Source organism: Convolutriloba macropyga, chromosome 4 (assembly GCF_964194025.1).
Source record: "Convolutriloba macropyga chromosome 4, txConMacr16.3, whole genome shotgun sequence".
NCBI classification, from domain to species: Eukaryota; Metazoa; Xenacoelomorpha; order Acoela; family Convolutidae; genus Convolutriloba; species Convolutriloba macropyga.
Genome location: NC_134471.1, coordinates 43,722,334 through 43,739,254, shown reverse-complemented (window position 1 = coordinate 43,739,254; position 16,921 = coordinate 43,722,334). Strand labels below are relative to the sequence as shown.

Below are 16,921 nucleotides of genomic sequence, written 5' to 3'. Positions count from 1 at the left end.
TCCTCTTGTCTCTCTTTCTATGGAATAAGGTACCATTAAGCCATCGCATAGTTTCACCATGAAGGCTACTGCCTTCAAAGCAAATTTAATTAGTTCATAATTGTGTAATCATAAAAAGTCAATATGGAGTGCTTTAATAAAATGTCCTCACATGAATCGATTCTTTTTTTAAGTAAATGAACTTCAAAATTTCTGTAACAGATAAATTGGAAGCAGCGCAGAATAACTACAGCGGCCATAGACTAAGATTCCATATTGAGCAATAGGCCTAATGTTAGATTCATAGTAATGTATTAAGAGCTTCCTAGGGACAAAACGTCTCAGCTTCGCAACAATACCGCATTACGGCTGACAAAAGATAACTTAGAATCAACAAGTATTAAGAGATACTTACAAACTGGTTCTTTTTTAGAGTAGCAAACACCTTAAAAAAACTAACACTCCTCTTCGAGTCACCAATACCAGGAGAAGGCCATAATAGCTCACTATCGCAGGTATTAAAAATGAAACAAATTTTGGCTCAGCTGATTTGAATTTAGGAGTTACCTGGCCCCAATTCAGTTCAGCTTCTTAAAACTGCGAATGAGAGCAATTTAGATCACACATCACGTAAGAAGTCATGTATGATGAAGTCAAATCGACCGAGGAAAGCTTATCATGATCACACGTCTACAAATATTTCACACTTCGTTCCAGAGCAATTAAACATCCTAAAACCCAACAAATTTCTTATGAAATTTTTTTTCTCACTTTCTCAATAAAGGCATGAGCTACAAATACACTTTTCTTTTTGCTTCTCACTTTTTTTCAGCAGCTGTCAGGATATTTCTTACTTGCGGCACTTCCTAGAGCAAATTCACTCCAAAGCAATACCGATTACACTCCGGCAATGCTCTGTTTCATAAAAATCATGAGAGTGCCAATAATAGATCTATCGCAATGGCTACATACCAGAGAAATGTGCAATAGATTCCGTAGACACCAACAGGATCCGTTTCGAATTCTGACGCCAGCCGATAATTTTGGGACAGACGACAACCTGCATCATTGCTTCCAAGGTAGCTTCTGTATCGTCAATAGTGGCTGCAAACTTCACATCCTTCAGCTTGATGGCAAACTCTTCACCGGATATATTGGTAAGTTTGTGTTGATGTCTGAATACATCAGGAATCGCACAGTCGTCACAGAGAGCCACAGGTTTCTTGAAAATGAAGAGATAGAGAAGAGGAGTATGCCTATAGTGAGTAGTAAAAAAGCTGAAGAGCCCCCCCCCCCCCCCCCCCCCCCAGTTATAAGTCGTAGAAATCACCATTTTTTGTATACTCCCCTACCTCTATAATGTCTCGCAAATGTTTATGAATAAAAATCTGTTCCGCGTTGGCAAAGGCGGGGCAAAATGAGATCTAACAAGAAATCCATTAATTTCGCATAACTTTTTTAATCTTCAAAAATGTAGATTTAAAGTTATAAACACAACAAAAACGTTTGGTTAATTATTTACAATTTCAAAATCGCCTCGTTATATGAATAGTTTGGTCTTTATACTTCAGTACAAAAAAATTCCTAAAGCCTCTTACTTGTCTGTCTATTGGAACACGTTTATGCAGTTTGACCATTTCGCTGCTTAGTTTTTCCTTAAATTATTTTTAGTTTTTCTTTTCGGATCTCAATTGGTAAATTATTCCACTTCCTAGAAAAATTTCTGATCAGTGACCTGTCACTCCATTTGGATTGGCACTTATTCTTTGGAAAAAACTGAAAGTGCTGGAGTTTTTGGTCAATTTATTTTTTTCAAAAATCCTGAATGAGGAATTTTTGGTTTCGCGACTGCTCTCTTTATATTGTGAGAGGAGATCAAAAAATTTAAGAAGACAAACTTTTTCAATTAAAAGCTCTGCTGGTAAAATTCTGTATTTCAATAAAAGATCTCTTGCACTGTCAAACTTTTTGCGCAGGTGGCAAACCTTTATTCCCCAGTTAATTTGTCTATTAACTCTCTGAAGTGACATAACCGACAACGATTGGAAAATTGCACTGAAATTGAGATGGGACAAAACAAGTGATTCAAAAAGACCGATTCTTGCTTTTAATGGCAGAGGATGTCTTACTAAGTAAATTGACCTAATAGCATTTGCCATTTTTGCTAACGTTTTGTTTAGCTGTATGTCAAAATTTCGATTGCTTTTAATCATTATACCTAAATAACGACAACTTGTTTTTGGCTCTATGAAAATTCCATTATAAAGCAATTGTTCAATTTTTGACTCACCAATTCTTGAGAAAAGCACAATTTCTGTTTTATCTCGGTTTAAAGTTAGCATATTCTGCCTCATATAACTGTTAGTATGTCCAAGTACACTGTTAACTTCGCATAAGAGATTTTAATCGAATTTGGAATGGCAAATAATGCATGTTATCTGCAAATGTAAAACGTCTTTTTTTCATTTTTTCTGGGAAATTGTTGATAAACATTATGAAAATTAAAGGTCCGAGAACTGTTCCTTGAGGTACTCCGTGATTGATTTTCACCCAGTTCGAATATTCAATGCCGTTCTTTACGCATTGTTTTCTGTTAGACGAAAACGATTCTAGCATTGCAATTGATTCCATACTAAAATCCATATTTTGTAATTTTTCCGAGAGAAATTTAGTGAGATATTGAGTTAAAAGCTTTGGCTAAATCCAAGAATATACTAACAACAGTTTCATTTTCTTCCAACACTGTTTCCGTCAACGATATAACTCATTCGAAGATTTTCTTTCCAGAAACCCGAATTGATTTTGATTGATTTTTTCATAACTTTTAACATGTTCTAGCATTTGCTGGAGCAAAAGTCTTTCAAAAACTTTTGCAAGGGTCGGTGTAACTGAAATTCTGTCCGTAGTTTTCTGCTTCCAGTGGATCACCTTTTTGTAAATTGGAGTTACATATGCTTTTTTAAGTACCGGAAAAATATTTTTTGATATGCATTTGTTTATTGCAAACTGTAGGTGTGTTCCAATAGACATTTTGCTACACTTGAAGGACCATGCACTAAGTAAACGGGACCCGCTGCTTTGTTTTGTGGTAATTGATCAATAACAGTAAACAGTTCTTTTCTCGTTATATGTCTGAAGGAAAACAGTTTTGTCAAAAGCATATTTCAGTAACTCAACCTTTTCTGCCTCGCCTTCGCATAAACCTAATTTAGAAAAACAAATACTAATTGTGTCAGCAATTTTTTTTATCTTTTAAAATATCTTGGTTGAACCGAACTCTATAGAAATTCCGCTATTTTTATCCTCGTGTTTCATTTTTGTTTTAATTAATTTCCACTGTTGCTTTGAATCGGAAGACTTTCGAACAATTTCCGTGAGTAATTGTTACTCGCCCTTCTAAGAAGTCTGTTTGTATGGTTTCTTATTCTTTTGTATGAGTTGTGTCAACGTCTGCTTTTTCCTTCCCAATATTGAAAGGCCTGGGCTTTTCGTTAGAAAGATTCAAAATTTCTCTGGATAACCATTTCTTTTTTGTTGATTCTGACAATGGCTCTCCTATTTTAATAGGAGTCATATCATTCAGAATATTTTCAAACATTCGAAAATTTTTCAAAAGTTGAGTTTGCATTGTTTTGTTGATACATGGGACTCCATTCCGCTGATGCATTTTTTGTTAAGATTAGCTCTACTAAATTTTCTAGTACCCCTATAACAAAAACTGCGTTTTGTTGTTTTCATAATCAATGATCAGTAACGAAAGGAAGCTTGTGTAAAAATATCACTTCCAAACAACTGCTCGATAACCGTTGTATCAAAAATTTGGTGTCTTGTGGTTAAACAGTGATCAATCAGTGTTTCCAGATTTCCATTTGTCTAGGTTGGAGTATTTTTATTTACTAATTCAAGCCCATTGTTAGGAGCAAATTCTGTCAATAACTCTCTTTCTCTTAGATTGAAATAATTTGTTATAGTCTCCGAATAGTATTACACACAATAGAAATTTCTGATGTCAACTCGTCCAGAAAAAATGCGCTCAAGTTTTTGTCGGAACATGTTCTAGCATTTGCTGGAGCAAAAGTCTTTCAAAAACTTTTGCAAGGGTCGGTGTAACTGAAATTCTGTCCGTAGTTTTCTGCTTCCAGTGGATCACCTTTTTGTAAATTGGAGTTACATATGCTTTTTTAAGTACCGGAAAAATATTTTTTGATATGCATTTGTTTATTGCAAACTGTAGGTGTGTTCCAATAGACATTTTGCTACACTTGAAGGACCATGCACTAAGTAAACGGGACCCGCTGCTTTGTTTTGTGGTAATTGATCAATAACAGTAAACAGTTCTTTTCTCGTTATATGTCTGAAGGAAAACAGTTTTGTCAAAAGCATATTTCAGTAACTCAACCTTTTCTGCCTCGCCTTCGCATAAACCTAATTTAGAAAAACAAATACTAATTGTGTAAGCAATTTTTTTATCTTTTAAAATATCTTGGTTGAACCGAACTCTATAGAAATTTCGCTATTTTTATCCTCGTGTTTCATTTTTGTTTTAATTAATTTCCACTGTTGCTTTGAATCGGAAGACTTTCGAACAATTTCCGTGAGTAATTGTTACTCGCCCTTCTAAGAAGTCTGTTTGTATGGTTTCTTATTCTTTTGTATGAGTTGTGTCAACGTCTGCTTTTTCCTTCCCAATATTGAAAGGCCTGGGCTTTTCGTTAAAAAGATTCAAAATTTCTCTGGATAACCATTTCTTTTTTGTTGATTCTGACAATGGCTCTCCTATTTTAATAGGAGTCATATCATTCAGAATATTTTCAAACATTCGAAAATTTTTCAAAAGTTGAGTTTGCATTGTTTTGTTGATACATGGGACTCCATTCCGCTGATGCATTTTTTGTTAAGATTAGCTCTACTAAATTTTCTAGTACCCCTTTAACAAAAACTGCGTTTTGTTGTTTTCATAATCAATGATCAGTAACGAAAGGAAGCTTGTGTAAAAATATCACTTCCAAACAACTGCTCGATAACCGTTGTATCAAAAATTTGGTGTCTTGTGGTTAAACAGTGATCAATCAGTGTTTCCAGATTTCCATTTGTCTAGGTTGGAGTATTTTTATTTACTAATTCAAGCCCATTGTTAGGAGCAAATTCTGTCAATAACTCTCTTTCTCTTAGATTGAAATAATTTGTTATAGTCTCCGAATAGTATTACACACAATGGAAATTTCTGATGTCAACTCGTCCAGAAAAAATGCGCTCAAGTTTTTTAATCATTATACCTAAATAACGACAACTTGTTTTTGGCTCTATGAAAATTCCATTATAAAGCAATTGTTCAATTTTTGACTCACCAATTCTTGAGAAAAGCACAATTTCTGTTTTATCTCGGTTTAAAGTTAGCATATTCTGCCTCATATAACTGTTAGTATGTCCAAGTACACTGTTAACTTCGCATAAGAGATTTTCATCGAATTTGGAATGGCAAATAATGCATGTTATCTGCAAATGTAAAACGTCTTTTTTTCATTTTTTCTGGGAAATCGTTGATAAACATTATGAGAATTAAAGGTCCGAGAACTGTTCCTTGAGGTACTCCGTGATTGATTTTCACCCAGTTCGAATATTCAATGCCGTTCTTTACGCATTGTTTTCTGTTAGACGAAAACGATTCTAGCATTGCAATTGATTCCATACTAAAATCCATATTTTGTAATTTTTCCGAGAGAAATTTAGTGAGATATTGAGTTAAAAGCTTTGGCTAAATCCAAGAATATACTAACAACAGTTTCATTTTCTTCCAACACTGATTCCGTCAACGATATAACTGTCATTCGAAGATTTTCTTTCCAGAAACCCGAATTGATTTTGATTGTTTTTTTCATAACTTTTAACATGTTCTAGCATTTGCTGGAGCAAAAGTCTTTCAAAAACTTTTGCAAGGGTCGGTGTAACTGAAATTCTGTCCGTAGTTTTCTGCTTCCAGTGGATCACCTTTTTGTAAATTGGAGTTACATATGCTTTTTTAAGTACCGGAAAAATATTTTTTGATATGCATTTGTTTATTGCAAACTGTAGGTGTGTTCCAATAGACATTTTGCTACACTTGAAGGACCATGCACTAAGTAAACGGGACCCGCTGCTTTGTTTTGTGGTAATTGATCAATAACAGTAAACAGTTCTTTTCTCGTTATATGTCTGAAGGAAAACAGTTTTGTCAAAAGCATATTTCAGTAACTCAACCTTTTCTGCCTCGCCTTCGCATAAACCTAATTTAGAAAAACAAATACTAATTGTGTCAGCAATTTTTTTTATCTTTTAAAATATCTTGGTTGAACCGAACTCTATAGAAATTTCGCCATTTTTATCCTCGTGTTTCATTTTTGTTTTAATTAATTTCCACTGTTGCTTTGAATCGGAAGACTTTCGAACAATTTCCGTGAGTAATTGTTACTCGCCCTTCTAAGAAGTCTGTTTGTATGGTTTCTTATTCTTTTGTATGAGTTGTGTCAACGTCTGCTTTTTCCTTCCCAATATTGAAAGGCCTGGGCTTTTCGTTAGAAAGATTCAAAATTTCTCTGGAAAACCATTTCTTTTTTGTTGATTCTGACAATGGCTCTCCTATTTTAATAGGAGTCATATCATTCAGAATATTTTCAAACATTCGAAAACTTTTCAAAAGTTGAGTTTGCATTGTTTTGTTGATACATGGGACTCCATTCCGCTGATGCATTTTTTGTTAAGATTAGCTCCACTAAATTTTCTAGTACCCCTATAACAAAAACTGCGTTTTGTTGTTTTCATAGTCAATGATCAGTAACGAAAGGAAGCTTGTGTAAAAATATCACTTCCAAACAACTGCTCGATAACCGTTGTATCAAAAATTTGGTGTCTTGTGGTTAAACAGTGATCAATCAGTGTTTCCAGATTTCCATTTGTCTAGGTTGGAGTATCTTTATTTACTAATTCAGGCCCATTGTTAGGAGCAAATTCTGTCAATAACTCTCTTTCTCTTAGATTGAAATAATTTGTTATAGTCTCCGAATAGTATTACACACAATAGAAAATTCTGATGTCAACTCGTCCAGAAAAAATGCGCTCAAGTTTTTGTCGGAACAAAAAGAAATGTTTATTAGAAGTTTTTTCTTAAACGGTGCTTTTATTTCAACCCATAGTGATTCAAAAAAACTTCTGTTAATAGAGTTGAGATCATTACTTATTTTAAGCTTGAATGTATTTGGTACCCATACTCCTACTCCACCACCTCTCGTTAACTGCTTCAATTTTGATCTACTTTGATGAACAAAGTGGCGATTGTTGCCTAAAAAATTCAAGGGTATCTTTTGATTATCGTTTATCCATGTTTCAATAACAATAAAGCATGTTTGTGTTCTGCTGCTGCAAAAAATTCAAAACTTCTTTGTGTTTGTTGTTAACGCTTTTAATATTTGTATATATAAAAAAGGATATAATTTTCCAATTCCCCTACGCTTTTCGTAGTCTTCGAATGTTTGTAAATTATGTAAATTGGGTCCTGGATTAGATTCGACATCGCCGCAAAGTAAAATTAAGTAGATTATATAGCTAGGAATTGATATATTAAGTGTGAATCCAAGACACTCATTATCAAACATAAACAGACAAATGTCGGAAGAATTGCTCTTGAACGACAGGCGAGGCCGTAGCTGTTAATTCAGGGTCGGTAGCCTAGATCAATTTTTTATGGATGCAAAAAAACTATTCCCCGAACGGGATTCGAACCATTGACTTCCCGAACAATAACCCCAACCACTTACAATTGCGCCATCAGAACCTTCCTGTTGTTGTGCTGCAACCAATTTATATTAGCAACAAGCTTTACTTCGGAGTGAGAGCAATAGATATCACTCAAAAATGAAGAACGAAAGCGTGAAAAAGTCACTTGAGAAGTCAAAGAATGTTCTAAAAGAAAAACGCTAAACTGTTAAGCGAAAAATTTACAATTATTGCTACACGTTTACAATAATTGCTATGAACTTCGTTCAAGAGCAATCAACCATTGTTTTGATTTTAAAAATCAAACAATTTGAAGTGCTTGAGTGACAATTAATTTAAAAATTTCACTTTTTATTTTCTGCAAGAAAAAACAGGCTAAAAAACAGACATTTACAATGAGAAAAAAATTTTTCAAAGTCACCCAAACGCATTATATCCCATACGACAACTTCTGTTCCAGTTATTGATGACTTATCTATTGGCTGCTTTTTGATTTGTCTCATAGATACGTTGCTGCCAGAAGGTTGATACACCACACTTGATATGTAATTTCTTAAGCTAAAAACCATTTTCTGGATTCCATATTGATTAGGATGAATGCAATCAATCCGAATATCTGCTTCTTCCAAATTATAATCCAGAACTTTTATGTTGGTATTTTGAACCTCGCCGCGTGAACCATCTGCACTATCGTCTAAAGCCCCGTTAAATTTGGTTATTTCATTGTTGGTTTCGCGTCCAAAGCTGCCGTTTTTTACCTTGTTAATTTACAAATCGGTACATTGTAAGGCTTTATTTTATTAAACGGTGCTTTTATTTCAACCCATAGTGATTCAAAAAAACTTCTGTTAATAGAGTTGAGATCATTACTTATTTTAAGCTTGAATGTATTTGGTACCCATACTCCTACTCCACCACCTCTCGTTAACTGCGTCAATTTTGATCTACTTTGATGAACAAAGTGGCGATTGTTGCCTAAAAAACTCAAGGGTATCTTTTGATTATCGTTTATCCATGTTTCAATAACAATAAAGCATGTTTGTGTTCTGCTGCTGCAAAAAATTCAAAACTTCTTTGTGTTTGTTGTTAACGCTTTTAATATTTGTATATACAAAAAAGGATATAATTTTCCAATTCCCCTACGCTTTTCGTAGTCTTCGAATGTTTGTAAATTATGTAAATTGGGTCCTGGATTAGATTCGACATCGCCGCAAAGTAAAATTAAGTAGATTATATAGCTAGGAATTGATATATTAAGTGTGAATCCAAGACACTCATTATCAAACATAAACAGACAAATGTCGGAAGAATTGCTCTTGAACGACAGGCGAGGCCGTAGCTGTTAATTCAGGGTCTGTAGCCTAGATCAATTTTTTATGGATGCAAAAAACTATTCCCCGTACGGGATTCGAACCATTGACTTCCCGAACAATAACCCCAACCAATTCCAATTGCGCCATCGGAACCTTCCTGTTGTTGTGCTGCAACCAATTTATATTAGCAACAAGCTTTACTTCGGAGTGAGAGCAATAGATATCACTCAAAAATGAAGAACGAAAGCGTGAAAAAGTCACTTGAGAAGTCAAAGAATGTTCTAAAAGAAAAACGCAAAACTGTTAAGCGAAAAATTTACAATAATTGCTACACGTTTACAATAATTGCTATGAACTTCGTTCAAGAGCAATCAACCATTGTTTTGATTTTAAAAATCAAACAATTTGAAGTGCTTGAGTGACAATTAATTTAAAAATTTCACTTTTTATTTTCTGCAAGAAAAAACAGGCTAAAAAACAGACATTTACAATGAGAAAAAAATTTTTCAAAGTCACCCAAACGCATTATATCCCATACGACAACTTCTGTTCCAGTTATTGATAACTTATCTATTGGCTGCTTTTTGATTTGTCTCATAGATACGTTGCTGCCAGAAGGTTGATACACCACACTTGATATGTAATTTCTTAAGCTAAAAACCATTTTCTGGATTCCATATTGATTAGGATGAATGCAATCAATCCGAATATCTGCTTCTTCCAAATTATAATCCAGAACTTTTATGTTGGTATTTTGAACCTCGCCGCGTGAACCATCTGCACTATCGTCTAAAGCCCCGTTAAATTTGGTTATTTCATTGTTGGTTTCGCGTCCAAAGCTGCCGTTTTTTACCTTGTTAATTTACAAATCGGTACATTGTAAGGCTTTATTTTATTAGCGCACTTCAATAAAACGACTCCCACCTCTTTAGCGGCATCTTCTCCTGCCGTACCTTGATCAATGTAATTATGCCCTGTAAGATTAATCAGACGTTCTGCTTTTGTTGATGGCGCATAATTGTCAATATTATTCAGGTCTTTTATTGTTGAAGATGGATAAGAATGAATGGCAGCCTCATTACTAACGTCATTTTGGCGAACCAGTTTATACGAGCTGTCAGAAATAATCTTTTTTCTACTGTTTTTTCGCTAATTAAATTTGATATCAATTTATCATTCTGACTCCTCAAGAAATGAATCTCAGATTGAGATTGATTATAAAGTTCTTACTGATGTTCTAATTCAAGCTTAAGTCTATCCAATTCTTGGCTGTTTTCTTGATTCTTGTTTGCTAAGTTAAGCGACTCCCTTCTTTGATTTCTTAGTTCAATCACCTCGCATACTAGTTTCTCTTTTGTCCATTTTGACAAACCCGAAATAGTATCTGTCATCTTGATATCTATGCTTCAGGGTGATTGGTTTTAGTTATTCATGCATAAACCAGGAAAAAAAGACTCGCCCTGAAAATGAAGCTATATGAAATTAAAAGTTAAATTGGTTTGGTCTCACCAGTTTGCAGTCCAGATATAGAATACCCAATAATTCGGTTTGCTTGTGGAAGGAAAAACAACTTGTTTGCTTTATCGAAAAAAGTCTTTGTGAGATAAAGTTCTCAATGAATTGAAGCAGAAAAAATCTAGCAGCGTGTTCGTTCATATAAATTTCCTCTGCTGACATTGCCTTTTGACTTTTCATCGTCTATCATTATTCGTCTATCATAGACTAACAATCAATCGAAATCAATGCTAGTCAGAAGAAAAAGTGTTATCAAAGCGTCGACGTCAAGAAAATAGTTACTTCATGTCATATCTGTGCAATTGCCGCGCCGAACGAGAAAGTAAAAATTGAATAAAAAATTAAATTAACCTGAGTGTAAAAATCAGTGAAAATCCACGGCCTCATTGGTTTGTCACTGAAGGTTCCAAGTCCCAAGTGAAAGTTCTGAGTCAGCGAATTCATCTCAGCAATGAGTTGGTCGGAAAGAACTGCCAAGTTCTTGAAGTCATCCATCATACTGACTGTATTGTCCACTAGATAGTACAAATCCACCGGGTAGTTTTTGGATACGTAGATGGTCACGTTGAACCTCTCAGTAGATCCGGGTCGCATTTTCAGGTTGACCAGTTGGGGTTGCATGTTAACAGCTGAAGCAACATCCTCACTCTTAGGACCAACTGCTATATTGCCAGGCATCTGGATCACATTCTTGGGGTCATTTATGTATTCGGAAGGACAACCATTGTCCAGGTGAAATTGCGCCAGATTGCACCTTAAACGAAAGAAGGCGTATTAAACTCAGTTGGAAATTGCGTGAGGGTAGCAGCCACAGGACATCAGAAACCTACATATTTAACAGTTGCCCGACATTTTACCCAATGCCAAAATACTCATCGACGTTAGCTTCCGAATAACAGAAAAACAGCTGAGATGGATTTGGTTGACACTTTAGGTTCAGTAAACTAACAACACACTGAGCACCAATCAACCACCAACTTAAGTTCATCTGATTTTACTCTTCTTTTGTGCTAAAGTAATTCTTTGCACAAAATCACAGTCATATAGATCAGCATTATTGACAATTACCCTGATAATAAATTTTTTCTGATAGACATATCATATCATGGATTGATTTTCGAAATCAAACGTTGAGGCAGCCAAAATGTCACCAATTTGTTTAACGTTTAGATCGGGTTTTTTGGGCATTTGTGGCACATAATTTACTTTAACATAGGGATATTTGTCCTGACACCATACTTAACACAGCAGACATGTTCAAATTACAGTGATTTCAGTAGGACAACTTACTCTTGGCCGAAGGCTGCTGAAATAACAAATGCATAGAATTAACAGACAGGCACAATTGGCCATCACAGGACCAAACAGAAAAAAACATCAGAAGTCCGGGTGAAACGTTGGACCATTACCCAACAGTTATCCCCCTAATTACATACAATTACAGGTTAAAAACATGCCGTTGACGAAACCACATTGAAACTTTGAAACAAACTACTAACGTCGGGCGAAATGCTCTCAAACGACCAGCGAGCGGTTGGCAGCATCAGTAGTAGCAAGCTGGTGCTTAGGGATGCTAGCATTAAGGGGGTGTGACCGGAGTTTGTGTGTGTTGGGGGGTTGCAAGCGTTGGGGGGGGGGGGGGGGGGAGGGGGAGGGGGGGTTTAAGTAATGGTATTAGGGTTGCGAAGGCTAGATGAGAGTGGGGGTTCAAATCGATGGGTGGACAATGGGAGTGTTGAAGGAGGTAATGAGGGGCTGATGGCGGTGGGCGCTGATGGTGGGTGGAGGGAGGTGATGGGGTGACTAAGGGTGGTCAAAATGTCAAATTGGTCAAATTAAGAACCGCCCTTCAAAAATTGTCTCCTCAAAACAGTTTTGGTGAATCGCATTCTTAGAGTATAAAATGGCTTAGGGCTCTAAAAGAACTTGATGCCCTCCGAGCGCTACCTGCTTTTTTAACAGGTTAATTAAGTTTAAAATGCTATATTGAAATTCTTGAGTTATCATAGTTTTCTTCTAATGCTTCGATTAAGTGTAAAACAGCATCTGAATAAGACTTATGTTTTTGAAATCAGAACTGTGTAGCGTTCAAAATTTTTTCTTTATGTATAAATTCTTTAACCTGATTGAGAAGTATTCGCTCAAAGAGTTTTGCAAACAATGGTGTAATTCAGATAGGCCTATAGTTCTCACATATTTTTACATCCCTTTTTGTAGACCGGACTAATGAAAGCAAGTTTCAAATTTTCTGTGAAAATATTTTGACTAATGCATGGGTTAAAAACAAACTGCAAATGGGTTCGATTGCTGCCTTGATTGCCCAAGCATTAAAAACGCCTGCACCTTGACACTTATTGTTGTCGAGTGAATCAATGGCATCATAGAGTTCCTTTAGTGTGACTGTTCTGAAGCAAAACTTTCCCCATACTTCTATGCGAGACATATATGGAGCGCTCACATATTGTCCATTAAATAAGCCTAATTTTTGAAAACTTCTATTGAGACAATTTGCAATATCAAGTTCATTTTCTACTTCTCTTTCACCATCGACTAGTTTGTCTATAACGAGACACTCCCTTTCTTTGCAATTCTTTTTTTTGATGAAACTCCATTGTTTTTACTTGTTGGTAGTTCATTGAAAAAAAAATTGCAAACTTCGTTTTGGGCTTTTCAAAAACGCCTATTAACCAAATTTTTCTGATATTTGAAAATGGTATGCGCTTGCTCCGATGAGTTCTTTTTCCAGATATTAAAAAATCTGTTTTTCGTGATTTTTTTCTCAGTTCTTTTGTTAGCCAAGGCTTTTCAGCAGTTTTCTCTGGTTGAAAGCTTTTTATAAGTGGGGCGTGAAACTCTAGAGTACTACTGAAACCGTTTATGTAAAACATTGTATATGCTATTTCCATCTTCATATTGATATAAGTTACTCCAGTCCTGATTTGAAAGATCAAGACTAAATTTATTTGCATCGAACTTTTTTTCTTTTCTACTGATAAAATTTAGCTTCCTGTTTTTCGGTTCAACAAGAAAATTTGTAGTGTACAAAACAATTAAGTGATCTATTTCAACTGATGGAGAAAAATCTCAACCTATTAAATTTGGTTTTTGCTGGAAAACCCATGATCGATTAGTGTTACGCCTTGGCTGGTGGCTCGTGTTGGTTTTTCTGTGTTTGATAAAGTGAGTCCAGAATTACTCGCAAATTCATCCCACAGAGTGGATCCTCTTTTCTTGAAATAATTGAGGTTATAATCGCCAAAAGGCAAAACTTCGTCAGTGATTGAGTACGCCGAGGAAGTTTCTGAAGTTAATTCATAGATGAAATAGTTTCCCAAGTTTTTCTTTGGACAATACGAAGCATTAATTAGGATTTTGCTAACCGATAGCCCAGATATTTCTACCCATAAGGACTCAAAAAAAGCTTTCATTGAGTACATTTAGATCATTTCGCTGTTTTAAAGATATGTCCCTAGGAATCCAGATGGCAACAGCCCCACCCTTATTTACTCCTGTCTTTGATGACCTTGATTTTGAATTAAATTAGGACTCAAATAATTCTCTGGATAAATATCTGTTCCATTCAACCAAGTTTCAGTTAGGATCACTGTTTTGGTTTAATTTGTCAAAAACTCAGATTTGTTTTTTAAACTGCGTGCACTGAGGAGGCAAATGTTTAGATTTTTGCAGTCCTTTGTAACTATGTCTATCAGCATGTCCGATTCAAGAATGTGAGAAAAGGGACCCGTATTTAGATGAATATCACCAATTGAGCAGGCGCATGAAGTGTAAAAAAATATTTTGCAAGTATTCAAAAAACGAAAAAACCTAATTTTAACATTATAATTATCATGATTTTGGTTGTGACATAACCGAATATATAAATTTTTCATTTGAAGTGCTAAGTAAAAAAGCAAAAACTATTAGTTTGGAAATGCTCACATTTTGCTGACAAAAAAAACATTAAGTCACACAACCAAAGGATGGATTAAAAACGCTGATTTTGTTGCAGTGCAATGTTGCTTTGTGACACCGTAATATTATGCTGTTAATAATAGTTCCGAATACTCTTGACAATTTTTTGTACTCCAGCCAAATTTAAATGAACACTATCATTAGATATTTCCGATGTTGTAATGTTGCATTTCAAAACCTCTACTTTAGTCCATTTAAATGTTCCAATTAACTCCAAAGCAAAATTTCCCAGTTGCTTATTGAACTCCTCAATTTCAATATTATTCGATTCACGCCCATAATGGCCATTTTTAACTTGTGGAATTTTAGAAAGTAGAACTCGGTGAGGCTTCAACTTTTTAATTGTTTTGTAAGTTTCACATAATTGAGATGCTGCGGCCACCCCCGAAACACCCTTATCAATACTACTATGACCCGCATGAAAAATGAGTGATTGGCATTTTGCTCCTGACGAATACTGTTCGACTGTTTGTCCCAAATCAATAATTGTTGCAGAGGGAGAAGAATGAATCCCAGTATCATAAGAAATATCAGATTGCCGTATTTTTGTATGAGCTGTCTGAAATTATAAATGGTTAGTGTTTCTGTTGATAAATTTTTGGAAAAACCTTTGGTTCCGACGGCTCAAAAAAATTAGTTGAATTTTGAATATTGTGACCCATTAAGTTTTCCATTAGCGAACTGTTCTGTCCCGTAAATATTCGACTTCCGATTGGAAATGATCAATCATTCGACACTGGTATGCGTTTGCATTATCTCTTAATTCTATCTGCTGCTTTTGTTTTTCCATAGCATGGTTTTTTTCTGCAATCGTTTGAGCTTGTTTGTCGATTGTTTCTGTTCTTGTACGATTTCCTTTTTATGCTTTAACTGTTTTTGAATTCTCGCGTGCTAATGGAAGGTGGTCTCAGGCTGGAAATTTGTGGTTCTTGTGATGCTGATTGCATTGATGCCGATCCAGTGGCCATGTTTTCTAAAAATTAGACAACTGCTGGGTTGCTTGCTGCATTTAGTGCGTTGAATTCTGTGGTGTCCGATTGTTCTGGATGTATTTGGTCAACTCTAACTCTTTTGATTGCGCAGAATTCGTTTACTGCAATGTCAATTTCTTTTAGAAGAACTTTCTTGCATTTGAATGGAGCGCCTTCTATAAACTGCTACCTGATAAACTGTTTTTGCTTATCCCGCTTTTGAGGACGAAAAGTTAAATGGGTCAGACAAAAAATTGATCAATGGAAAAATTGCATAAAAAGACCACTGGACTAATATAATTGCGATAAACTTCGTTTGAGATCAATTAACAAGCAGGCTTGCCAATGTGCGATGGCCCATAATGTTCCGACAGCTCTGATCAACAATCTTGTTTCAATTGTCTACCAATTGAAGCAGAGATATACTTTAAAGAAGCCATAAAAGAAGAAGTACATATTTTGTTATTTAAACTTTGATAGATTCTTAAAAAGGACAAACCTCTATACAAAAAAGGTTTCACACCAATGAGATCAAATTTTTTTATTTCGCTACAATGAATACCGCAGCAAACGGCCATGCAATCCAGTAAAAAAAAACAATTATACCAAGTGAACAACTAATTTATACCAAAAAAAAAAATAAGAACAAAAATTCAGAAATAAGATGCAAAAATCGGCATATCCCGTTTTCAAATAAATCATGTTTTCATCTTAAGCCACATTAACAAAGCCATATGTGAAAAAGAACCATTTTTTGTGCAAGTAGAAAACAAAGATACTATACGATGTATAGTTAAGCATATTAATTTTCGAGACTACGACCAAAGATGTACAATGGTTTTACTAAAAAATTATGACAATGATAACTATCGATAACTTCATGATCCCTGCTTAGTATTTTTAAGGGCACTGCTCATGTGGTAAAACAGCCTTTCTAATGAGGAAATCCTAAAATTTTTCCGTTCAGTCCACATTTTGTTCCAGAACTTGTCTGCTTATGTTGCCTGGTTTGAGTAAGGCTAGTTTAATGAACCTACTTTATAAATAACATAATTACTGTTGAGCCTCAAGAGAAGCGAAGTATTTAAATTTGATATCCAGAGACAGAGGGAACAGCTGAAATTTTGAAATATTTCTTTTGTCGATTTTATTGCGTATAGGATCCAACTTTTCGCCATTATTTGTACCCTCGATTGATGAAATTTGCTGTTGCCGATTTTCACCTGACTGCCATGTATTGCTAACCGTACCCCTTGTATGCATTCTTCAATTTATTAGCAAAGGGTGAAAAACTAGAAAAATCGACCGTTTTCAAATAGTCCAAGTTAAGACCGGTTTAAAGAGTTACGACTGGCTGTAGGGAGCTGAACCATTCTCCTGACATAGAAAATTCTGCAACGGCAATGGAGGAAGGGAGATTGA

General features: G+C 35.2%; 2 protein-coding genes across 3 annotated transcripts in view; one reads left to right on the top strand and one right to left on the bottom strand.

Moving 5' to 3' along the window:
- The window catches only part of LOC142337695 (uncharacterized), a 420,762-nt gene that overhangs the window by 231,237 nt on the left and 172,604 nt on the right, over positions 1–16,921 (top strand). The window lies entirely within an intron of this gene.
- LOC142337696 (integrin beta-5-like) overlaps positions 1–16,921 on the bottom strand; it is a 127,146-nt gene that overhangs the window by 107,090 nt on the left and 3,135 nt on the right. Inside the window, exons 2-4 of one of the 2 annotated variants that reach the window (XM_075387140.1) lie at positions 11,847–11,862; positions 10,908–11,310; positions 952–1,201 (exon numbers count right to left, since the gene is read on the bottom strand). In XM_075387140.1, the coding sequence (XP_075243255.1) occupies positions 952–1,201; positions 10,908–11,310; positions 11,847–11,862 (669 nt within the window). The remainder of the gene's footprint in view (positions 1–951; positions 1,202–10,907; positions 11,311–11,846; positions 11,863–16,921) is intronic. The other variant, XM_075387139.1, reaches the window with a different exon arrangement.